This window comes from Podarcis melisellensis (assembly GCF_964234715.1).
Source record: "Podarcis melisellensis genome assembly, chromosome: 3".
NCBI classification, from domain to species: domain Eukaryota; kingdom Metazoa; phylum Chordata; class Lepidosauria; order Squamata; family Lacertidae; genus Podarcis; species Podarcis melisellensis.
This window is the reverse complement of record NC_138530.1, coordinates 32111743-32138103: the sequence shown is the minus strand read 5'-3', so window position 1 is coordinate 32138103 and position 26361 is coordinate 32111743. Positions and strand designations below refer to the sequence as shown.

General features: G+C 39.5%; 1 protein-coding gene across 4 annotated transcripts in view; it reads left to right on the top strand.

Annotated features, from left to right (window-relative positions):
- Nucleotides 1-26361, top strand: part of CDC42BPA (CDC42 binding protein kinase alpha) — a 165230-nt gene that overhangs the window by 76023 nt on the left and 62846 nt on the right. For all 4 annotated transcript variants that reach the window (XM_081903652.1, XM_081903651.1, XM_081903650.1 and 1 more), the window contains exons 7-15: nucleotides 882-1082; nucleotides 1817-2065; nucleotides 2946-3025; nucleotides 6660-6826; nucleotides 7783-7905; nucleotides 13231-13364; nucleotides 14787-15029; nucleotides 16331-16441; nucleotides 18667-18914. In XM_081903652.1, the coding sequence (XP_081759778.1) occupies nucleotides 882-1082; nucleotides 1817-2065; nucleotides 2946-3025; nucleotides 6660-6826; nucleotides 7783-7905; nucleotides 13231-13364; nucleotides 14787-15029; nucleotides 16331-16441; nucleotides 18667-18914 (1556 nt within the window). The remainder of the gene's footprint in view (nucleotides 1-881; nucleotides 1083-1816; nucleotides 2066-2945; nucleotides 3026-6659; nucleotides 6827-7782; nucleotides 7906-13230; nucleotides 13365-14786; nucleotides 15030-16330; nucleotides 16442-18666; nucleotides 18915-26361) is intronic.

The following is a 26361-nucleotide window of genomic DNA, read 5'->3' as shown; positions in this document are numbered from 1 at the left end:
AAGCTAAAATATAGTTTTAGTCACCTTCATTTCTGTCCCTAGTCTGCCACTACAATTTTTGATAATATATTTGATAATTTATCTGATATATTTCTTAATATATACGGTACCTTTGTAAAAATTGTAGTTTTATGGTAATGTAATTACACTTACAGCATAAAAAGGACACATTTTATCTGGGTGACTAATTGATTAGATTGATTCACTTTTCACCATTGTTGTCCATTAATGTTTAATAAATTTCATTACTTCAGTCCTCTGTCTATTTCATTCATTATAGCATAAAACTATCTGTAATTATATACAGTATATCTGTAAAATAAATACATGTCAGGAGAAGTGAAGCTTATTTGCTGTATCTTTTTAAATGCAGAATCCTACAGAATTTGGGGTCCTCTGGTATTCTGTTAAATTTTACTCAAAGTGGATCGATTGACATTAATGAAAAGATTCATTGGCATGGAAGACTCCTAAAATGTTTGACATTGTCTGTATTTCTGGAAGAAATACAGTACAAGACTATAGGAATATAGACACACACAGCAAAAGTGTTGGGAACTAAATAAGAATGTTGCTTTTAAGTAAATATTGTAATGTGGAGGAAATGTTTTATTAAAGACTTGTGTTGCCTGTAACATTACCATGGCCTGTTGTCAAGCTACTTCCTTTATTTTCATCTCCTTGGGCAAATCACCACATTAAAAGAATGACTGATCTTACCTGAAGCGTAGATTTCATAGGTTCTCCGTCGCGTGACAAGGGGCATAACCATTCGGGTCCTCAGTAACTGTATCAAATCAGAAATTTCTATATTCACACCAGTACAGAAACACACATAACATTATAGATCATTTTAGTAATAAAATTTATTGTCCCTTCAGGTTCAGTCTTCCGTGGCAGTTGGAACACCAGATTATATCTCTCCAGAAATCCTGCAAGCCATGGAAGATGGGAAAGGAAAGTACGGTCCTGAATGTGACTGGTGGTCCCTTGGTGTTTGCATGTATGAAATGCTTTATGGTGAAACACCCTTTTATGCAGAATCCCTGGTGGAGACATATGGAAAGATAATGAACCACAAAGTGAGTGGGGCAGTATTTGTGAACAGATGACCAGCAGTTCTGCTCAGTGCTTTCTTGTCCTTAAGATGTTAACATTGATTGTTTCATCAAGAGAATATATTAGCTTCAATAAACTATAGGCTTGGCTTTTAGCTGCTTCAATGCTTAGAGCAGGCATCCCCAACCTGCAGCCCTCCAGATGTTTTGGCCTACAACTCCCATGATCCCTAGCTAACAGGACCAGTGGTCAAGGATGATGGGAGTTGTAGTCCAAAACATCTGGAGGGCTGAAGGTTGGGGATGCCTGGCTTAGAGTACTGTCTTTGTTGACCTCAGATGTTTATGTTTTACTTTTTAATGATACTTTCAGTTTGGACATAGTGGAAGTCCTATAATCACTACATATGAATATATGTTGGCTGTGTAACACTATTGGAAAGTGATTGGATAATTCATTGAGTAATAGAGTGCTGTATGCTTGACAAAATTAACATATTTAACTGTAAAATGATTGCAGTAGAAATGAATTAAAGATACTACCACTGTTTTTCCTTTAAGAAGTCCAACTAGCCACTGAGGGTGCATTTATAAAAACATACGTTAGTGAGTGGACCATGTGTTGTTGTCTTGGTTCAATTATAAAGAAATTGCCACAGAAATATTAGGAAATATGGCACTGTTCTATTTATAACACTGAACTGTTTTGTTTTGTTTCACAGTATGATCGTAATTCTCTCATCTTTTTTTTCTTTAAGGAGAGGTTTCAGTTTCCTGTCCAAATGACGGATGTGTCTGAAAACGCCAAGGACCTAATTCGAAGACTCATTTGTAGCAGAGAGCATAGACTTGGGCAGAATGGAATAGAAGACTTTAAAGGCCACCCATTTTTTTCCGGGATTGACTGGGATAACATTCGAAACTGCGAAGCACCTTACATCCCTGAAGTTAGCAGTCCAACAGATACATCAAATTTTGATGTAGATGATGATTGTTTAAAGAATTCTGTAAGTTACTCCGGAGCAACTTCTGCAAACTTTGATCTCCCAATCCCATTTTTTGGACTGCATACGCCCCAAATACAGCATTTATATTAGATTACTTTAGATTTCAAGAAGATACCTTACTGTTTTTATAGCCAAAAGAAGTACAAAATAAACCATAATTGAGGGGGTTTTCTGTTTGTTTTTTAAAATGTGCTTTTATGGTGTATTAGTTGCATGCTGACTTGCAAAGAAGACTTAAAATAACAATGAGTTTTTTTTAAAAAAAAGCTTGCCTGCCTTCCCAGCATATAGAATATATATGTTTTCATTTTAAAAATGTATACTTCATTTCACCATCTGGGTCCCAAAGCAGCTTACAAAATAAAAAAACAGAACATACAAAATATGAAACGTATATCAAACATTAGTAATTTAAACGTCAGAGTCCCATTCTCTGGGGTTCCATTCCTCCTGGAATTAAAAAATTTAACAAGGCACCTGAAACTTAGCAGGTTCTTGCCTGATTTCTGTTGGGAGGGAGTTCCATAAAGTTGGCCCCACTACTCGCCATTGACATGCCGTCTTCAGGCTGCTTTTTCGCAATCTACCTCTCTACTTTTGATTGCTGAGTGCTACTGGGAATGAGAAGCCCTGAGCTAGAAAGGGGACTGCAGTATCATATAAAGGCCCAGGAAAAACAGCTGCATCAATTCTGTGGTGCTTTTTTCAGCTCATGGATGGTAACATTGCAACCACCAAGAATAGGGGAAAGGTACTGTTATTAATTTATATCCTAAGGCTATTTGCTGTTTGCCCTGGAAGAGTGCTCAGTTGATTCAGATGTAATATATCAGCTTTTGGAAACTAATGACATCAAATTTAACATGCTTTTATCCCACAGGAGACAATGCCCCCACCAACACATACTGCATTTTCTGGCCATCATCTGCCCTTTGTAGGATTCACATATACAAGTAGCTGGTGAGTAGAAGCCTTGGGTTTTCAAGAGACTTTGTATACTTTAATCTGTTGTTGTTTAGTCGTTTAGTCGTGTCCGACTCTTCGTGACCCCATGGACCAGAGAACGCCAGGCACCTCTGTCCTCCACTGCCTCCCGCAGTTTGGTCAAACTCATGCTGGTAACCTTGAAAACACTATCCAACCATCTCGTCCTCTGCCGTCCCCTTCTCCTTGTGCCCTCCATCTTTCCCAACATCAGGGTCTTCTCCAGGGAGTCTTCTCTTCTCATGAGGTGGCCAAAGTACTGGAGCCTCAGCTTCACAATCTGTCCTTCCAGTGAGCACTCAGGGTTGATTTCCTTCAGTATGGAGAGGTTTGATCTTCTTGCAGTCCATGGGACTCTCAAGAGTCTCCTCCAGCACCATAATTCAAAAGCATCAATTCTTCGGCGATCAGCCTTCTTTATGGTCCAGCTCTCACTTCCATACATCACTACTGGGAAAACCATAGCTTTAACTATACGAACCTTTGTTGGCAAGGTGATGTCTCTACTTCTCAAGATGCTGTCTAGGCCTGTCATTGCCCTTCTCCCAAGAAGCAGGCGTCTTTTAATTTCATGGCTGCTGTCACCATCTGCAGTGATCACTGAGCCCAAGAAAGTAAAATCACTCACTACCTCCATTTCTTCCCCTTCTATTTGCCAAGAGGTGATGTGACCAGTGGCCATGATCTTCGTTTTTTTGATGTTGAGCTTCAGACCATATTTTGCGCTCTCCTCTTTCACCCTCATTAAAAGGTTCTTTAATTCCTCCTCACTTTCTGCCATCAAGGTTGTGTCATCTGCATATCTGAGGTTGTTGATATTTCTTCCGGCAATCTTAATTCCGGCTAGGGATTCATCCAGCCCAGCCTTTCGCATGATGAATTCTGCATATAAGTTAAATAAGCAGGGAGACAAAATACAGCCTTGTCGTACACCTTTCCCAATTTTGAACCAATCAGTTGTTCCATATCCAGTTCTAACTGTAGCTTCTTGTCCCACATAGAGATTTCTCAGGAGACAGATGAGGTGATCTGGCACTCCCATTTCTTTAAGAACTTGCCATAGTTTGCCGTGGTCGACACAGTCAAAGGCTTTTGCATAGTCAATGAAGCAGAAATAGATGTCTTTCTGGAACTCTCTAGCTTTCTCCATAATCCAGCGCATGTTTGCAATTTGGTCTCTGGTTCCTCTGCCTCTTCTAAATCCAGCTTGCACTTCTGGGAGTTCTCGGTCCACATACTGCTTGAGCCTTCCTTGTAGAATTTTAAGCATAACCTTGCTAGCGTGTGAAATGTAAGAACCATGAACCTGGGTAAGTTGGAGGTGGTCAAAAATGAGATGGCAAGAATAAATATAGACATCCTGGGCATCAGTGAACTAAAATGGACGGGAATGGGTGAATTCAGTTCGGATGACCATCATATCTACTACTGTGGGCAAGAAACCCGTAAAAGAAATGGAGTGGCCCTCATAGTCAACAAAAGAGTGGCGAAAGCTGTACTGGGATGCAATCTCAAAAATGATAGAATGATCTCAATACGAATCCAAGGCAGACCTTTTAACATCACAGTAATCCAAGTTTATGCACCAACTACTTGTGCTGAAGAAACTGAAATTGACCAATTCTATGAAGACTTACAAGACCTTATAGAAGTGACACCAAAGAAGGATGTTCTTCTCATTATAGGGGATTGGAATGCTAAAGTAGGGAGTCAAGAGATAAAAGGAACAACTGGCAAGTTTGGCCTTGGAGATCAAAACGAAGCAGGGCAAAGGCTAATAGAGTTCTGTCAAGAGAACAAGCTGGTCATCACAAACACGCTTTTCCAACAACACAAGAGACGACTCTACACATGGACATCACCAGATGGGCAGCATCGAAATCAGATTGATTATATTCTCTGCAGCCAAAGATGGAGAAGCTCTATACAGTCAGCAAAAACAAGACCTGGAGCTGACTGTGGCTCAGATCATCAGCTTCTTATAGCGAAATTCAAGCTTAAACTGAAGAAAGTAGGAAAAACCACTGGGCCGGTAAGATACAATCTAAGTCAAATCCCTTATGAATACACAGTGGAAGTGAGGAACAGGTTTAAGGATTTAGATTTGGTGGACAGAATGCCTGAAGAACTATGGATGGAGGCTCGTAACATTATACAGGAGGCAGCAAGGAAAACCATCCCAATGAAAAGGAAATGCAAGAAAGCAAAGTGGCTGTCCAATGAGGCCTTACAAATAGCGGGGGAGAGAAGGCAAGCAAAATGCGAGGGAGATGGTGAAAGATACAGGAAATTGAATGCAGATTTCCAAAGAATAGCAAGGAGAGACAAGAAGACCTTCTTAAACGAGCAATGCAAAGAAATAGAGGAAAGCAATAGAATGGGAAGAACCAGAGATCTGTTCAAGAAAATTGGAGATATGAAAGGAACATTTCGTACAAAGATTTCCATAATAAAGGACAAAAGTGGAAAGGACCTAACAGAAGCAGAAGACATCAAGAAGAGGTGGCAAGAATACACAGAGGAATTATACCAGAAAGAAATGGATGTCTCGTATACCCCAGGTAGTGTGGTTGCTGACCTTGAGCCAGACATCCTGGAAAGTGAAGTCAAATGGGCCTTAGAAAGCACTGCAAATAACAAGGCCAGTGGAAGTGATGGTATTCCAGCTGAACTATTTAAAATTTTAAAAGATGATGCTGTTAAGGTGCTACACTCAATATGCCAGCAAGTTTGGAAAACTCAGCAGTGGCCAGAAGATTGGAGAAGATCAGTCTACATCCCAATCCCAAAGAAGGGCAGTGCCAAAGAATGCTCCAACTACCGCACAATTGCACTCATTTCATACTTTAATCTAGAAGAAGGCAAGTTTATCTTACAGTTGTCACACAAAGCATGCATTCTAATGCAATGTTAATAACAGACATATTTCTCCTCCAAATGTAAACATGTAAAGTATTTCTGTTTCCTTTCTATTGCTTGAATGATGGCTGGATACAAATATGTATTGCTTTCTTTCTTCAGTGAAGTAGAAATAGTAGTTCACTGGATCATAATGACACAACAAAATGTTCAGGCACAATTTATTTAGCTATGGGGCGAACTGATCATCTGATGACACCATACGGCTTGCACTCATAGGGCAGAGTCTACATAGTTCACTACATTATTTAGATGTACACATAAAATGTTTTTAACAGTGCAATCCTATACAGGACTATTTCAGAAGTAAGCTCCATTAAATTCAGTGGAACTTTTTCTTGGGTCAGTGTGTGTCAGTTGTACCCAAGTTTAAGAATTTGATGTGTGTTTCAAGCAGTGTTTGCAAACACTGTACCATACAGATGCATTCTTCAGGATGCCATGACTGGTGCAACTGCCTGTTGTGAATACATGGAGTGGCAAATCAAAGTTTGTCACTACATAATGTGTGAAATAGGCAGAACCTGTACCACTTTAAAAAAAAAATGTGTATGATGCCTGTATTTTAGAGTAATCTGCAAATGTTGCACACAGTTTTTTAAAAAATGAATTAAATTATCGTAATGTGATAAAATAGTTGAACTGCTGGAATAATGAGTAAGTTGGCTTTTTCATGTTTCTATCTTCGCAGTGTCCTTTCAGACCGCAGTAGTCTAAGATATGCAGCTGGGCAACGGGCTATGGATCTCGATGCCAACGTTCAAAGGACACTTGAGGATACCTTAGCAACAGAAGCATATGAGAGGCGAATAAAGCGCCTGGAGCAGGAAAAACTTGAACTTAGCAGAAAACTACAAGGTATTCCTATAAGAAGGATCTTTAATCATTTACTTGAATTAAATTCATTTAATATATTCATTGGATAAAATGAATATATTACCCATATATAACATGAGTAATAACTTACCAAGTTTGCCATAGTCACGGCTTAGTAAAAATGACCACTGGAAGCCAATTGAAGAACTAGGACTCCTCTTATGATTTTTCAAAAATATCTATAAATGGCTTAGGAAAAAGGGACTTAGGCAATCGCAACCACCATTGAACACAATGTGTTTTGACTATGCATGATTTGGGCTTTGCATGCTATCCCTGGAACGTAACCCCGTTTGGTTGGGAGTGTCCTATATAGAGGAGAAAAGGACTTGCCACCTAAACTTGTGAAACTCCAAGAGAGGGATGAAAGTGAAAAAAGAAATGGAGACATTAGCAGAAACCTTAATATGTATCATAATAAAGTGACAAAGGATTTGAAGAATTAATTGCATCATTTGTTTTGCTGGACATAAGGAACCATGATTTCACATTAAATAGGCATAAACAGTACTTGTTTTATACATTCAGTGCAAATGCTGTTACTTGGTCTTATTTTTACTTCAGGTTGTCCATCCTTTGTTCCTGTAACATGGGAACATCTGGACAGTTTCATGCACATGTTCCTAATGTTCCTGATCACTCAAGGGGAATAGGGCTGTTTTCTTACACTCAAAAAAGGGGGAAGTCCAAGCTATCTTGAGTGAGGAAAATGTTTATTGATCCATTAAAGATTCTTTTTCTTCACTGCATGTGAAACAGATGATATGTGATTTTGACAGCTACCAGGCCATAGACACTGCCTAGGGTATTCCTTGGGCAGTATTTTATGTGAGGTCTCAAGGTCCAGTAACTCCTATATGCTCAGTAACTGGATTGAAATTTGTGGATGCAGTCTCTCACAAGTGTCCCTTTCCCTCCTTTTCCTTTTTTTAAAAAAGAGTCCACGCAAACAATCCAGGCCCTGCATTATTCAACTGTAGATGGTCCGTTAACAGCAAGCAAAGATTTAGAAATTAAAAGCCTAAAAGAAGAAATCGAAAAACTAAGAAAACAGGTGACTGGTAAGTCCTAGCTATTTGGCATTTTAACTCATCACTAGTTCTGTTTCTGCTTTTTATGTTCCATTTAATATTTATCAAAAAATAAGGAGCAAACAATATTTGTCTACGCAAACATCCACGTTTACATTATCAATTAGTCTACACGTTTGAGTGAGGTGTGGTTCATTCCTTCTTCGCTGATGCATTATTACAGCCTCTGCACCTCATTTGGAATGCTGTGTGCAGTCTGTTATCCCCTTCTCAAAAAGGATCTTGGAGATACGATTTCAAATTGGATTGTGAATCTGGCTTGTTTGGAAGCCATGGTCCATGTTTCCATGTAGTGGGAATCTATGGTTTAACTGCAGCTACCAGATTCGTGTCACTACTAGCATGAAGAGAGGAGCGAAGTGGCAGTGAAGGGGCTCCATGTGCTTTTATGCAGCCCATGCAAATCCTGGCTTGTTAAGACAGAATACAGTTGTGTGACTGCCTGCAGCTAGTGGTTTCAGTAACATTTTTCTGAGGCAGATATTTGGCCTATGCTCACTTTATGATTTTGCTTGCATAAGCAGTTCAGTGACCAGTTTGCCCTGACTCATAGGCCTACATGAGTACACAGTAGCACTTCTTCCAGCTGTGCCTGGCAGCAGGGAGACTGTTCAACATTCCAGAAAGGTTTTTCTGATTACCTTTGTAAACACAAGGAGGGTAGCCATGAAAATTGGGAGCTTGCCAGCCTTTATAAGTGGAGTTTGGTATTTATTCACATTTGCACATCTAGAATTAAATAATTCATCCCCATCATCACAGCGGCTGTTGCCCTTGGAGATTGAACTCTGCCTTTTCAGTTAATATTGGCTCTTGATATTTTAGACATAATGAGTTTGTGATCACAATTCTGATTGTAATTGTACTTGCTTGCTAGAAACAAAGTTTTAAATAAATAGTGTATCAACTAAACTCATGGTTTTCTTGGCATTTTGAGTGAGACTGTGGTTTGGCTGTGGAGTTGGAATTAAATTGGAAGATAAGATCATTCTATTTGAGGGTTTTTTTATTTAAAAAATCCTAAAATATAGCTGTTTTTTCATGAACACAACTGTACAGGAATGTATTTTCTGTCCAAAACAACTGTAGATGGAAAAACTACACTGGATAACTCTGGCATCCCAGCTTTGTTAGGGTATGCATGGAAGAGTTTATGATCTGATTTGGTTTCTTGTATAAATCACTTATTCAAGTATGAATGCTGAAGTGAAATTTATGGCTGGTATATTGCTATATAGAGTAGCTTACTTGTTCCTCAAAAATGTGCTGAAAGTGGGATCAAATTCAATACTGTATTTATAAATTGAGATGGGTTGTCTGATAATGAAATTAGTTCTTTCAGTTGTTGATGATCTCAGTGACATGTTTGTATTAAATTGTGTAGTATTTTCCAAATTATACTGAACATTGGTGGGGGAACTATTTCAGACTGAGAGATGGATTGGAACTTCCCCAACCTTCCTGGGCCCACATACCAGTGGTGGGCGGGGCAAAAATAAATAGGGCTTGAAAAAATGCATGTACCTGACTTGTTCGCATGCAACATAGTGAGGCCTTGGGGAGGAGCAAAGCACTTGTGTGCATTCAACCATAGTTCATTTTAAACTATGGATTAATGTTGTGGCTGAAGCAGATCTCTGAATTCCTGCATGGATTTTTCTCACCTAAATTTTAAGTCAAAGCTTCAATTTTATTTGTATTACATTAAAAAAAAATTTTCTATATATTTCCAGCTGGTGATGCAGCTGTGAAAAGCACAAAGTTAAAGTGTTGGCATTGGTAAATGGATTTCCATTGCATGAGAAAAAGGACAACAGAATATTTTTATAAATTCACAAACAGCAGATACTTGGAGCACTGGATAATTCCATGAAAATGTCACCTTACAGACTCCTTTTTCATTTTCATATCACTTTAAGGATAATTTCCCAAGCAACAGTTTTTCAAAATGGTATTTTACATGTGAGTAAAATAACCTGAAGTGTGACATGTATTCAACACTTGCCTATGAAACATATATATTACCACAGATGGAAAAAAATATCCATAATTTAAGATAAAATACTTATCCAAGTTATGCTTTCTGATCAGAAGGTCGGTGGTTCGAATCCCCGTGAGGGGGTGAGCTCCCATTGTTCGGTCCCTGCTTCTGCCAACCTAGCAGTTTGAAAGCACGTCAAAGTGCAAGTAGATAAATAGGTACCGCTCTGGCGGGAAGGTAAACGGCGTTTCCGTGCACTGCTCTGGTTTGCCAGAAGCAGCTTAGTCATGCTGGCCACATGACCCAGAAGCTGTACACCGGCTCCCTCAGCCAATAAAGCGAGATGAGCGCCGCAGCACCAGAGTCGTCCGCGACTGGACCTAATGGTCAAGGGCCCCTTTACCTTTACCTTTCCCTTTAAAAAGAAAGCATTTAAACTATCTGTGGCATATTACTTGATTATTTTTGTAGGGCAGATCAAGGCAGCTAGCAAACAGTTTAATGTTTATCAGAGTAAATATTATGTGCTGTGCCTAATGTTGTATATATGTAAAGAAGCTTACAAATGTTACATTGGTCACTAAAGAATTACCCATACTGTAAAATAAGCAAAATACGTTTCTTTGTATCTGTAAGGATATTGGAGTATAAAAAGGTATTACAAAACCACTCTTTTTTTTCCTTTCCATTTTCCAGTGCTATTTCTCCTGTTACTAATCTGTTCTCAGATTGCATCTCTTATTGTGGGGCCCCAGAGTGTGGTTCAGAGTCATTTAATCTTATGCTTGTACAGATCAGAAACAAGACATTGGATCCTACAGTGGGTCCTGAGAATCCTTCACAGGCAGCCTGATGCTGTGCATATTTGTTCAGAGCTTACCGTAGTTCTACTGTGTTCAGTTTACTCCTGAAGAGTATATAGGACTGGCAACCTACTAAGACTCGCCAGGATGCTGTGGTGGTCATGGTTTGAGAACTGTTGTTATATAGTGATACAGCTGCTTTTGTGTAGAACTACAGCTGTTAACCTAGAACAGGAAGACTGAATGGGAAATAGCTTATCACTAGATAATAGACCCTGAATCTGGATTTGAATTTTGTTTCTTTATTGAATGCCTGCTTAAGAACACTTCTAGTGAAAATAAGAGTTGAAGTGTTTCACACTGGAGTTCTGTTCAGCAGTAGTCTTAGTAAATTATGGCATTTTTCTCTCCCCATCATTCCAAACAATGATAGCCTAGCATATGCTTTTAGTTTTTGAGGTCGAAGTTATAATATTTAGTTATCTAAGTTACATAGGAGAAAATTCTGAGGAATCTTTAATATAGTGAAAAAATGTAAGGGAAAGAGTAGACAAGAGAGCAAAGTAATTTACACGTGAAAGAGAGATTTATTTTGGCTCTCTTTAACAGTATATCAATTTCGTGTGCTGGTGATTTCAGCAGAGAGTTAATCATTTCTGCCATTGAGATACAGCTGTCGTTTAAGCTTTCTCAACTTATTAAAAGGAGAGTTGAGAATTTATGCAGCACTAGCTGTGTGTACAATTTCTGCTCTTTCAGAACCATGTTGGTGAAAAAGATTAAGTCAGTGTTGGGGTTCTAGACTAGAGAAAGCTGGTTGAAAACTTAAGTCTGATTGAAATAATTTTGGATGGATTGGGTAGATTTCTTTATGACATTTTGTGACATAGCTGAGATATTTTAAATGCATTTTTAAAATGCATGTTTGCTTTTAAGGTGGTTTAAGGGGTTTTCTTTGAATAAATATGTTTCTTCAGTAGTGGCAGATGCAATAAACCTAACAGAACATGCAAACACAAATCATAGAATCTTAGAGCTGGAAGTGTCGTCTACTCCGACCCCCGCAATGGTGTTAGCATTAGAAATAAAGAAAGCTATCTGAATGTAATGTGAATATGATCAACAATATATTGCCTTTAGTAATTCAATATTTTTAGTAGTTTTGTTTAAAAACACACACAAAAATACAGAACATCTTGCTGTTTGATTTGTAATGTCATGGCATTGCATGTTGTGATTATACATCATAAAATTGCATACTATTTCTGGCAATCAGCTAAAGTTGAAAATTTAAACAGTGAAGGGTTTTTTTTTAAAATCTGATCTTAAAATTACTATGCTGAACCTGGAGTTCCATTTCCTTGGAATTAAGATATGTTGAAACAGTTAGACTTTGTCCCTGAGAGCAGAGTGTTGTACTTCTGGCTGGTTCAGTGCTTCTGTCTGTCATGGTTGTGGCTACATACAGCAGATTTATTTCTGGTTGTGTGTTCTTTTCTGTATTAGGTTCCTCTCTGGGGTTAGCACATATGGATTATTCAAGTCCAAGTGAGATGTGTGGCCATGTTTTCTTGTTTCTGTCTTCCTGTCCCTTTCCATTAAAAAGACAAAACCTTCCAGACAGCGACTTCTTAATACTTTTTCTTTCTTATTACAGAAATAATTGGCTTTGACATTATACATAGTACAATTCAGGGAACATTTAGAAATGCAGAGTAAGACATTATTCTATGTGGTTGTTGCTTCTTTTTTTCTTATTTCTCATCAACAAAAGAAATTTGGGGATGTGGTCAGTCTGCTGTGCATGATCACAAAAAATTGATAGCTATCTGTCAACTTGATAGAACAAGGATGATGCTGGTAAAGTGGTAAAGGAAGTTGTGTGTGGCAGCATCTACTCTCTAGAACTTGCTGTTCATTAAAATTAGACAGGCACTTTCACTGTTTTCAGGGCTTGTTTAGGCAAGTCTACCCTGACATGTAATTCTATTATTTATATCTGTTTTAATGTGCTTAACTTTTTAAAGGCTGCCCTGAATGTTCAATAAAATGCTTGGAATGAACAGGTTAAGACGGAGGTTGAGAGCAACCAACTGTCACGATATTCTGTTGCCTACCTAGGCAAATTTTCACACTAGCTCACTGTTTTCTATCCATCAACAAGCAAATTAGTAACTTCAGTATAGGAAAGTGGACCTTAAAGAAACTCTGGTTTTGATATGTGCAAATGTTCAGATACATAACTGAATGTGGAGCCTCATCAGCAACTTATTTTACAGAAGGGACAGTTCAAAACAGAGACGGAAGTTGTCCCTAGAGCTAGGAAGCCCTGTTGCTATAAATAGCACCCCCCACACATCTCTCTTGCTTTGTAGTTGGCAACTAATTGTTCAACAGGTACTCCTCAGAGGGCTGGATTTAGCCTTGGGGTCTTAATTGGCTATTCACTATTGTATAGCAGTTAGTATTATATTTTACCCTGTGATGTTTTACAATAATTTTCTTTCCTAGATTCTGGACGACTGGAGCAGCAGCTTGAAGAGGCCAGTTCTGCAAGGCGAGAATTAGAAGATGCTTCCAGACACATCAAAACATTTGAGAAGCAAATCAAAGCACTAAAGCAAGAAAGGGATGATCTTAATAAGGTAAAAATGATTTCATCTGTGCTTTTGCTCTAGTGCCAGGAGAACCTCTTCCCATAGCAGTCCTGGTTCTATTCTTGCCAGAGGACAGGTTGCTGTGGGTCTGATAGAGCCACCCCATAAATGAGTACATCTAACCAAATCAACAGAAGTACAGCATGATGAGTGATAGGAAATTTGCTTTGGGTCAAAGGTGCAAGTATTCCATCTTCAGTTTAGTTAGTTGGTATAAGGGCCCCGTTAATAAGTGGCAGGGTGTTTCACCTGATTGAATTAGGAAGCGGTAGAGCTTGTGATCTGGCACATCCATGATCTCCGTAGCCCAGAGCAAAGATGACAAGGCTATATTAATTTCCATGACAAAAGAGGGTGGTGGCTGATCCTGCCAATATAATCTGTCTTTGAGAGTCAGTTTTTCCAAACTAGCAGTTAAAGACAAGATAGAGACTAAGATAGGAGTGTGGGGAACATAATGAAAGTGACAGATAGGTAGCCGTGTTGGGCTGCCATAGTCAAAACAAAACAAAAATCCTTCCAGTAGCACCTTAAAGACCAACTAAGTTAGTTCTTGGTATGAGCTTTCGTGTGCATGCACACGTCTTCAGATACACAGCTTCAGATACACTGTGTGCAGATACACAGCTTCAGATACACTGTGTATCTGAAGACGTGTGCATGCACACGAAAGCTCATACCAAGAACTAACTTAGTTGGTCTTTAAGGTGCTACTGGAAGGAAATTTTTTTTGTTTTGATAATGAAAGTGAGCTAGTGATGGAAAGGTTTGACTTTGGCCATAAAGTAAAAGGTAAAGGTACCCCTGCCCGTACGGGCCAGTCTTGACAGACTCTGGGGTTGTGCGCCCATCTCACTTAAGAGGCCAGGGGCCAACGCTGTCCGAAGACACTTCCGGGTCACGTGGCCAGCGTGACATCGCTGCTCTGGCGAGCCAGAGCCGCACACGGAAACGCCGTTTACCTTCCCGCTGGTAAGCGGTCCCTATTTATCTACTTGCACCCGGAGGTGCTTTCGAACTGCTAGGTTGGCAGGCGCTGGGACCGAGCAGCAGGAGCGCACCCCGCCGCAGGGATTCGAGCCACCAACCTTTCGATCGGCAAGTCCTAGGCGCTGAGGCTTTAACCCACAGCGCCACCTGCGTCCTCAGACTTTGGCCATAGCTACATATAATTAGCTGAATTATAACCAATCATAACCAATTCAAATTTGGTTATGAAGTTCCAATGAATGCTAGCATTTTTGTGGAACCTTTTTTGCTCGTTAAAGCACTTGTTAAAGATTCTGTACAGAATCTCTTGTTTGGGGATGGGAAGTGGGCAACTGATACTTGTTTATATTAATTCTGCAACCCATGTAGTGGCAGAATTCTAAAATTCATGGCTATTTTATCTTTTGCTTTTGACTGCAGGAACTAATTGAGTCTAGTGAAAGATTAAAGGCCCAAACCAAAGAGCTGAAAGATGCACACAGCCAACGGAAACTGGCTATGCAGGAATTCTCTGAGATGAATGAGCGTCTTACTGACTTGCATTCACAAAAACAGAAACTTACTCGTCAAGTCAGAGATAAGGAAGAAGAGATGGAAGTGGTGATGCAAAAAGTAGAAAGCTTGAGGCAAGACCTACGCAGAACAGACAGAATGAAAAAGGAAGTAAGTCACTTTTGGGATAGTAACTACAAGGAAGTTTGACCAAAATAAAGCCTATTTCCCAGTGAATTTTGTTGACATGGAATAATAGTTGACAAATAATTTACTTTTGCTATTTGTTTGTAATTCTCTGCAGTAGCTTCAGTATATTTTCAAAGTGTTTCATTTTTTCAGTCTGGCTTTATAAAGTCTGGAAGATTTTTTTAAAAATTGAGTATCTCAGTATAAATTTGCAAGCTAGGTAACATTAATGGAGGGAAGATGAAGGGTTGCAATCAATATAGTGCCAAGTAGCACTTTGCATGAGCAGAATGACTTCTGCTTGTGTAACAAGACTTCTCTCTCTGCTTCCCCCTCCCATGCCCCCTAAATTTCTTCTGGGTTTTTTCCCAAACCTCCAGAGCAGATGTGGTCTTGGTGTTGGGGGGCAGGGTGGGGGGGGATGTCTTGTTGCAAAAGCAGAGGTTATTTCGCTTACACATTTATTTAATGGAATGCCGCCAATATCATTGAATAAGCTGATGATAATGTATCAGTGCTTTTTATTTCATTTTGTGAAAAAAATACAGAATAAAGTCAGGTATCAGGAATCCATTTTATCTCTTGTGAATAGATTTTAAATACAATATTCGCTTACAATTTTTAGAGTGCAATCCTATACATGTTTACTTATATGTAAGTACGTATGTGTAAGTAAGTATGATACATTGAGTTCAGTGAGACTTGTACCCAGGTAAATGTGTATAGGATTGCAGCGTAAGTGTCTGATTATATGTATTTACATTATATAATCTGTTTTACTATTTATTATTAATATTTAATTATTGATGTATGTAAATGAATTAGCCATGCTTTTGTATGTAATGGCAAAATGATGATTATTTAATAACAGAGAATAGAAGTATTTGCAGCTCTGAGTGAAGACTGCTAGACAACACAGCTGCATTGTAAGATGACTGCTTTCCAAAAGTTGGAGGCTAAAAATAGGAATGAATAATACACTGCAGTCGCTTACCTACTTACCTGAGTAAGCTTCATTGAACTTAGTGGGAGTTCAGTGAGTAGACATGTATAGAACTGTTAGTGTACAATTCTAAGCACCCTTATTCCAGCTGATGTCAGCGGGACTTACTGAAAGTCAGTGTGGTTTGGGAAGTTCATTGCCCTTGGCTTCTGCCTAACCATCCGAAACGGGTCTCAGTTGAGGACAGACTACTAAGATACATGAGTTCTTTTTCTGTGCATTATAAAAGAAACCAACGTTCAAAACAGTGGTTATGATTTTTAAAAAAATATTTTTGTAGCTGGAAGTTCATGCTGAAGCTGCAGCTGCTGAGGCATCCAAGGACAGGAAATTGCGTGAGCGAAGTGAGCAGTACTCTAAGCAGCTGGAAAATGAGTTAGAAGGACTAAAGGTCAGTCTTTGTTAACTTCATCATTTTAAAATGGAATAGCCACATATTAGATCTGATAGATCACTGTCAGACACAGAATAAAGAGGAATTCAAGTTAGTAGTGTATATTATTGTATCTAGTTATGGAGGGAAAAACAAAAACGTTTGAATGCTTGCTTCAATTTACTTCCAGCACAGTAGTACAAACTCTTTTTCCTCAATTACCTCATTTACATGTAATATGAAAAGTTAGAGAATCCCAAGAAATGTTACTAGTTTGTCTCTTCTAATGCAGAGGTTCCCAGATGTAACAAGAATAGTCTGCATTTAGAGACTAATAGAAAGCAAGGGATTTCTGAATGTTATGAGCCATTTTCCAGTGGCTCAAACAGGGGATTTTGTTGAGAACTTTGTCTTGCTAGGGGATGGCAAGATGAGGTAGACCATGGACATGATAATTTCTGAGTGTCCTCTCTGACATTGCAGATTCCATGCTTCTCTTTGGTATTTATGGGAACTGTAGTCAATGAAACAGGCCAGATAACAACTAGAGTGCAGATTGCGACTGTCTCTCTCCAAAGGTGGCTGAAGAGAGGTTAGAGCATATACATACAACATGGCAGTGCAGGCAGCGGAGAATGCTTATTTTGCTGCCTCTGCTGCATCCTCAGAGAGCCGCACAGCAGAGCTGTCATTAACACCTGTCTTACCAGGCCTGTTATAACCTATTTGGCAAGCAAAATCAGTCACCTTCACTGTCTTGATGCCATTATTATGCTGTCCCCATTGAGGCATCCTGCGCCATACCTAGGTCAGTTTTGTGGGATCAATTTCAGTTGATGCAGTTTGATGACGTGGACAAGGAACTTGCATCTATACAACTGATGACATGCTCACTCTACCCATACCATTCATGGCTAATTAAAGCTAGCCTAGGGGGCTATAGGTGACAGTACCATTACATCATGATGACTGTGCTTGATGAGGCAGTAGTCTGCCTCTCCTAAGAAAGACTGTTCTGGTCTTAGTGGTTTATAATAATTACCCGCTGGCCACAAATAAACCTTTTTTGGGTGAATGTGCTTTAGAGGGTTGCAACATGGTGATTGCAGACATAGTTGGATAATAATGATTTATCTGGATCCATTTCAGTCTTGAGTTCAGGCCTCATTGGGGGACTGAATGGGCTTTCATTGCCACTTTTATCAAAAAAGGGACAAGCAGAGTGCAACCTTGCTCCTTCCACGTATCACCTTTGTGACACCATTGACTGTGGATGGATCAACTGTGCTGGATTTATATCAGTGCCCCTGTGTTTCAGTGGTCCTGTTCCTATCTGCAGGGTCAATTCCAAAAAGTAGCATTAGAGGGGGATGCTTCTCAAGTTCCTTGCTTTGGAGTTCCACAGGACATAATTCTGTCCCCAATGCTATTTAACATCTATATGAAGCTATTGAGAGTAGGCCTTGTTTGGAGTGAATTGTCATCCGTAACACCTGAATTGGGAGTGGCCATGCATGCTGAGAACTGATGCCTGGACACAGTGGCTAGATAAGGGCCAATGAAACGAACCCTGTTAAGCAGGAGACCCTGTGGGTGAGAGGTTCTTGTGTCTGGGAGACAGACCAGTTTCCTGACTGGATGAGGCTACACTCACTCTGAAAGAGTAGGAAGACCCAAGTAGTAGTCATGGCTTGGAGCACCTTTTACCAGCTTTGGCTGGTATGCCATCTACATCCATTTATATATTGTCAGGCAGAAAAGCATATTCTGAAGTAGAATTGTGCTTTTAAATATAAGAAATTTAGTGTACTGTTTTAATTTTTTTTTTTTAGTGTTTTTAATCTGTACTTGGACAGAATGCTGAAATGACAGGAGACGATTAAGGCTTCACTCATATGCATGCTTTCCTTAAGAGTATGACCCATTAAATGCTGTGGGGCTCACTTCTGAGTATATATGCATAGGTTTTCACTGCAATACTGTTAAAGCCCTAAGGATTCATGTTACGTTTAGCAATCCATTGCTTGACACAGTATAGGGTGTCTTTCCTGGCTGTTACTTTAGTTTGACATTGATTTCAAAACAACTTGGATATTGATGTAAAAATGTAATTGCAGTTAGTTGCACTTTCACTTAAATGTGCCCCCCACTAGATTGAGGTATTTCTAAGCTCATACTTTCATAGTTCTGCTATGAAGACTAATCATGGAAGCTAATTATGAGATGTCCCCTTTTTTTAATAGCAAAAACAAATTGGTCGCTCCCCAGGGGTGAGCAGCACAGAACATCAACAAGAGATCACGAAATTAAAATCTGACTTGGAGAAGAAAAGTGTTTTTTATGAAGAAGAGATATCTAAACGAGAACTAATACATTGTAATGAAATAAAAAATTTGAAGAAGGAACTGCGTGATGCAGAAAGCCAACAACTTGCTCTCAAAAAAGAAATCCTAATCTTGAAAGACAAGTTAGAAAAGACAAGGAGAGAAAGGTATGCATAACCTAGTTATTTTGCTGCTTGATTACATGTCCATTTGTAAAACCCAATGTCTGTGCATGAATCTCTGCAAGATTTTTGCAAAACCGATACTACTGTGGCAAATCAAATACAATAGTTACATTCAAGATATATGGTACTTCACCATACTTATACTGATTGTATGTGTCAGGGGTTCAGGAGCAGAGGCACAGGGGAAGGAGGAAGTGGAGAGCGAAGGGGAACAATCCGAAGGCAGTGTAGGTGAGGATGACAGTGGGACAAGAGATTCCATGAGTCTGTCCAGTGATTCGGAAGATTCCCAGAAGGGGGCACCTATAGCCAGAGCAAGGGGGGTCCCGGGGGGACGCACCAGAAGCAAGGGACCAGCGGTGACTCCCAAAGCAGCAGCTGGAGATCGGGACCAGCTTCCCCACCGGAGCGTAGCAGGGGGGAAGGGTCCCATGTGTCAGGGCCGGCTTCCCCTTCAGGGGAAAGAGAAGATGAGTCAGGACTGACCACGCCCCTATCGCTGAGTGAGGGAACAGAGGGGAAGTCAGAGCCAGCTAGCCCCCCCGAAGGGGGAAGCAGTGAAAGGAGCAGCGTAACGGTCAGGAGGAAGGTTACCGGCTGGGCGCGCGCGCCAAGTTCAAATGCACAGGGGCGCGGGACAGCCGGGAGTGCAGACTGGGAGCCAGGTCCCAAAGCACGCCGGAGGGAGGGGGAAGAATCCGCGGACTCAGCATCAGAAGAGTCCAGAAAGGGCAGCACCCCAGCGGGCAGAAGGACCCAGAGGAGAAAGGAGCAAAGAAGGAGGTGGAGCAAGGCTAGGGTCTTGAACTGCTGTCTGGGGGGAGGAGATTCAGACGGAGCTTCAGCGGTCTAGCGTTGAGACGTAGAGCTGCGCGCCGCGGCTTTGGAATCGAAACTGAACCTTAATAAAGACTTTTGTATATAACAAGAACTGGCGTTGGTCCTCTGTGAGCTGGGACCTTGGGCAGCTCTGACAGTATGTAAATGTTCAAGTTTGTTTAACATTGAGGCAACAAAAAGTCTGTTTTAGATTCTGAAGCGTACCTAACCTGCAGTTCTAAGCAAACCTGGTAGAAACTGTTTCCAACTAAACATTAGGAGGAATAAGTAATTGATAAGTAATTAAAACTGGTGGCTTGAGCGTAAGCTTTATATTAGAGTGGCAGTACTATTTTGATGGATAGTGTTCAGAAACAATCTCCATCGTTTGTCCTTCACATGTTGCAGCAAGCAAGTTTTGATAGATATTAGTCACATCTGCATGATGTACATGGAATCATCTCATTACATTCTCACAATGACACTGTGAGATGGTTGAAGCTGACATGTCACTCATTGTATCACATGACTGAAATACGGATTTCCCTGGGCACAGGTTTGCCGGGTCCCAATAACCTGTACTTGCTGGTTCTTCAGTGATGCACTGCACAGAAACATTTATGTAGGTGTCTTCATTCCTATAAGACTGTATGTTTACTCTGTACACATGTTGTTACTCAGTATACATGTTTGTCCATGATTGCTGGTGCCTGTTCTTTGTTTGAGCTCAGATTGCTTTAATTTTCGGTAAAATAATAACGCAGTCCATGTATTCCCACCCATCTCAACATATCATAATCCACTGGAATGATACAGAGCTTGCTTTATGAGGCAGTTGGATAAGGGAAACTTGAGAAAGTAAAGAACCCACCTCATTAAGTATATAGTTTCCCATTGACCTGCAGCACAATCTGCTTCAGAAAGTGAGAAAATTGGTGGAGGTGAGGAGGTGAGCAGCACTTTACTTCTTTTTCAGATCAAGAGAAATGCAAGTTAGAATTGAGAGGCCAGGTAGAATCTTGCATTTTGCCCTCTTGAGTGATTCATTTCACATGGTGAGAATTCTTAAAATGCCTGGCCTCTTTGTTCTAACTCTGTATACTGGAGTTATGAACATTGACACAACCAGGAGGTCCCAAAGTTGTAAATCTGCTTTGTTGTTTTGCTCTTTCTCTCCCCTACCCCTCTCGAATGCATTGCTTGTCTTTGACGTGAACAAGTAATATGTCAGCGTTAAGGTACCGCTTATATCTGCTAGCACAAGAAGTGTCACTTAAGGTGTCCCAAGGCTTTTCTGCTCCAGACTTCATCCAGTGCTAACATTCGTCATCAATCCACTCTAGACACAAGCCTTCTTTATCTGTTGTGACAGGATGGTTTGTTTTCTGTCTCTACCATGGTAGAAAGAAGTCACGCTGAGAATGCCCCTCAATTGTATTTATCAGTAACAAACTTTATTTACTGGCTCATAAAATGTTCAAGTATCTTATAATTGTATGCTACCGTTGCCACACATTAACAGGAGGTTCCTGGGTTTTAAAAGGTGTAGCCCATACGTGATCAGAAGGACAAAAATAAAGATCAGTGCAGTACCCAAGCAGGAAACTAAATATAATGATAAGCTGCAACTTTATGTGTGTCACTTGCTCTCAGGACACAGTAAAAAGATTACGTAAGATGGTACTGGTAAGCAGACGTGTGTTTTCCTTTTTCTGTGAATGAAAGTAAGAAACCTGCAGGATAGCTGCCCCCTTTTCAGGAAAATATGGTGCACTGCCATGCAATTTTCTTTTGTGAGGTTTTGAAGATTAACATAGTAAGCTACCCACCCACCTGGCCTGAGTTTTATCATTCTTTTCTTCCTTTGACTTTTTTTGGGGAGACATTTGTGAGAGCTGTTGCTAAAAGCATCAACTGAGCCCTTTCCTGTTGATCTAATTGTAGCTTTGCAAATAGTTAAAGGGCTGTAGCTTGCTTTCAAAAACTAGATGAGGCGGCTACACAACTTTCCCCTGGTTCAGCTGCTAGCATTCCCCTATGTTACACAGGTTCCTTCTGTCATTTCATAAAAATGTTTGGTGTATGGTTGGGTCAGTAGAGCGGACTTGAGAGTTGAAACAATTGGCTCATCCTTTCCCACTTCCAGATGTAGCAATGTATGAGTAGACATTTGTGATGGGCTATCTCGATAATTTATATGTATTTAGGGTTCTGAAATGTAGGATCCTTGAGTTTCCCCATGCAAGGTACAGTTGCAGTTTCTCATTTACCATTCAGATGCAGAAGACGATAAAAGTATCACATGGGTGTGTGTGTGTGTGTGTGTGTGTTTCATGCTGTATTCTCTTTTAGATAACCTGATACAACTACAGGTGGGGATGGAAACCTGTGATCCTCTTGAAGTACTGTAGTTGGACTATAACTCCCATCAACCCTGACCTGACCATAGGCCATTATAGTTGTAACCAATGAGAGTTGTGGTTGAGCAACACCTGGGGACCATACATTCCCTACTGTTTTAGGACATAACATTCTCTTCACAATTTAGGTCCCCCCCTCCGACAATGTGGGGTTGGTGTTCCCTCATTTAATAATATTTCTGCTCCATATAACACAAACCATTCCCCTTGCTGATTTTTTTCTATGGCAGCCTTAAAATTCCTGCAGTAGGTCAGGCTTTAAAAATCAAAATAGATAGCTTTAGTAAGACATTTGGAATTCAGTAGTTTGAATCTATTACCACCAACCTGAAAAGTCATAAAGCAAGTAGTGCTTAAGAAAACATCATTGTGTTAAAAGGCAAATCATTCTTCATTCACTTGTTTTTATTTCATAAACAAATATGACTAGGGCTGCTTTGGTACTGTAATATTGAATAATAGGACTGAAGAATAGGTGAAGCATCTGTGGGTCTTAGGTGAAATCAAGCTGAATTACTGAAAAAGACAAAACGTGCTTCAGTATATATTTTTTTAAAGCACACACACCTGAAAACCATAAAACAAACAGTTGTCAGAGCTACATTTTGATGTGATGAATGTGATAGAATAGTTTTGTTAGCTGTATTACCTGCCCATGACTGTCAAAGCCATGAATGAGTTATGTAGAGCATTTCCAAGCAAGGAAATAATAAAAGCTTTATGCCACACGTGTACCTTACACAAGCCATTTCTGGAAAAGAAGCTGCAAAGGTTATTAGCAACGCTTTTCATTGCTCATTTAAGCCCTGTGCAAACAGTCTCTACCTTCAATGGAGGTTTGAGATTGTGCCCTCTGACCTTGCCCTTGGGATTTGAGGTTGTGTTTAAATAGAGGCCTATATGCATGGAGTTGACATGTGCAGGGATAATCCTCCCAGTTTGCAGGGGTCTAGATCAGTCCTGCATGTACTGCATTACATTCACATGGGCTACTTTTGATTGAGACTTCCAGCTTGTAGATGTCAGGTGGGTTTGCAGCTTGATTCCACTATCCCACTGCATGTAGACAATCAACACCTGCACTAGTTAATATACCTTAGATGTGGAAGCAACACTATTTGGTATCAACCTAGCTACTGGCTTTTCTCTAGTTTTTCCCTTACTCTTTGAGGTGCCTTTAATGTTAAAGGATGTTGCAGTGCATATTCTCAACGGGTTGTGGTTTCTGCTGCTGTTCTGTTTTGCTATTTTAGTTCTGTTCCAAACGTACTATTGTGATTTTATAATTGTATGTTAGGGCTTTTTATAGTGTGTTTTTTAAAAAAACCTTGGGCAATATAAAGAGTGGAAAGGAAGTTACGTAAAAGAAGTCGGGAAGCATATGAGATAAAATTGCCAAATGGGGTCATTGTGAGAAATAGGAAACAAAACAATATGCCGAAAATGTCCTTTATCAAAATAACATGTAGGCAGGATAGGCTGTGTGACAGCACTAATTTTAAATTCTTTCAAAAAACAAGCTGAATACCTCAGTGAATGAGCAGGAGTACTTTTAATTCATTCCATGGTTTTGCAAGGAACTAAAGCAAGTTAGTTAGATTGTTGCTTTCATGTTGATTCAAAAATGTATCGAAAAAGCCTATTTATGTTCCAGTTTATGTTCCCAGGGGGAGTCACTAAAATATTGGCAGGTTCATGCATCATAGCCTACCTTGTTTTGAGTTTATGCTCCTTTTTTAATATTGGTTACCCTGCTTAGCTTAGCCTTCATTTAAAAACAAAGGACTGCCTCACATGATACAGTGCATGGTGACATCTACTGAAGTTTCCAAGGAGTGCCTAGAACAGTTTTGAGTATTCTTTTAAAAACTGAATATACTGCAAGGGGAGTACTGATCAGTTTTACATATCATTATTTCAGAATTACAAAAGGACATCATCTGTATTCTCCTTCCACTGTGAAAACATATCTTTAAATGATGACACCATAGGCATGTTCAGGCATTTGTTTGAATGCACAAATGTGCATTTCCCCATCCATGGATGCAGAGTTTATGTGTTCAGACAAATGGCTGAACATGTAACATCTCATAAATATATATAGAACTGGAACTTACTGTTTTCCCTCTTTTTTGTTTTTACAAAGTATCGACCTAGTACACATTCACTGGTGCAACTTAGTATGCATGTTTAAATTTCCACTGATTTTTGTGATACTTGGAGCCTGATCCTATGAATGGTTACTTACAGGTAAGGCCCAATGAGACCATAGTGTGCTTTGACTGCAGTCTGAAATATTTACTGTAACCACGCTCTGGTTTCTGCTTCACATTTTCTACAGTTCTTGAGCCAAAAGACAACTGAAGTGTATAGACAGAGGAGAAGTGTTTCAGAGACTAGAAAGAACAAATACTCTCCACTGTGGCTCTAAAGTTTATGTTTGCTTAGCTCTGAGCTAGCATTCTAAACTACCTCTGACTTTTCCCTGTGTTCCATTATGAAATAATGTTTATTATCATTTCTAAAAGGTACAAGTAGTAAAACTGAAAAACATAAAAAACACACAACATCCAAGAAAACAAAACAAACACAACAAAGAAAAAAAAAGAAAAAAAAGAAATTCCACCTTTTAAATCTCATTTTCAGTAGCTTCTTTTCTTGACTTCCCCACGCCTCCCCTTCTTGTATTCCGCTTCCCATATTTGTTCAGCAAGTTTTTACCTTAGTATCTTCACATATTTTAACCATTATTTCAGTATTATATTTACTTCGGTTTAATCAATAACACTTAAGTTATATGCCTTATTCATATATAAGAGAAATAAGAAAAACAAAAGAAAGCAAAAATGAAAGTACTTTTCCTAAGGTTGTCCCTAGTTCCCATCCACGAATTCCCCATTTTAGTAATAATAAATGACGTAAAAAAAAAAAAGGATTTTTACACTGCATAGTGAAAATCAGGCCCCCTTCGGGCTCCCAAACCCTCCTTTTCCATCCCCGGTTTCATCCCTGTGTTCCATTATGTACTGGTCTTGTTTCTTTCAGGAGAGCTGTTTTCCGCTGCAGTCTCAGCTGAGACTCACAGCACATCAGATTTCTAAGGCTACCACCAAAGTGGTTTAACATAAAAGCTTCATACTGCATTTTCCCCATCGTCTCATATTGCATCAGATGTAAATTTAAAGCTACTTCACAAGCTGTGAATGAAACCACCAATACTAGAAGCACAAAAAGTACTAAGTGTATATAAACTAAGACAAAAATGCAACCAAATGCTTAATTAAAGACTCTGACCTGTTGTCTGAGAAGTTAGCCTTAAACCCATGTCTCCCACATAGCTGTGAGACCCATTATCCATTCCCCTGATAGTTAATGCTTTAATCTTTTTTGGCTTTCTCCCAGATTGTTCTTCATATGCATGGAATCTGTTGGTTGGGGAGAGGGATGGGTGGTGTTGAATTACAGAATTAGAGTTTAAACAGTAGTGATTAATATGCTACATTGTTAGAATGAAGTGTTATGTTTCAAATGATGCCTAGCAACACACAAATTCAGAGCTGGGTCTGATATTCCTGTGCTATATTTCAAAGTCTTATTGAAACAGTAAATGAATTTCAAATTAGAAACAGGAGATTCAAACCAAAAATGCTCTTACTGAGTACTATTGTCATGGCTCAAATGCTGGCTGATAAACATTGGTGGGTAGTTTTGCTGAACTGTAAGAAATATTGACTAAATTCTATCACCAATACTTTGTGCCAACATAGCCCTCATTCACATGTAACACTAAGCCAAACAATAGCTTAGCACAAATAAGCAAACATGCAGGATCCTGGAAATATTGGATCTGCATTGTTCCTTCTTGGTCGTTCTAGTGCTGCACTTCGCTGATCTAAGCTTAGTGTGTCATATGAACCCAGGTTCATGGTTTAGCTCTTTCAGTACAGACCACAAGTGGGCAACTGTAGGAAAAACTTCAGTTATAGCCCATGGTTTGTATGGACAGAACTAAACCACTTACCCCAGGTCTGGGTAACTCAGTAAGCTAAACTGTAGCTTAGCTCAACAAAACAACCAGAGAGGAGAAAAACAACCACAATATCCTCTCCATGTAAGCTCATTCACTTTTTTAAAAAATATTTTTTATTAAAGATTTACTTGTATAACAAGAGTACATATAGTGTCTCTGT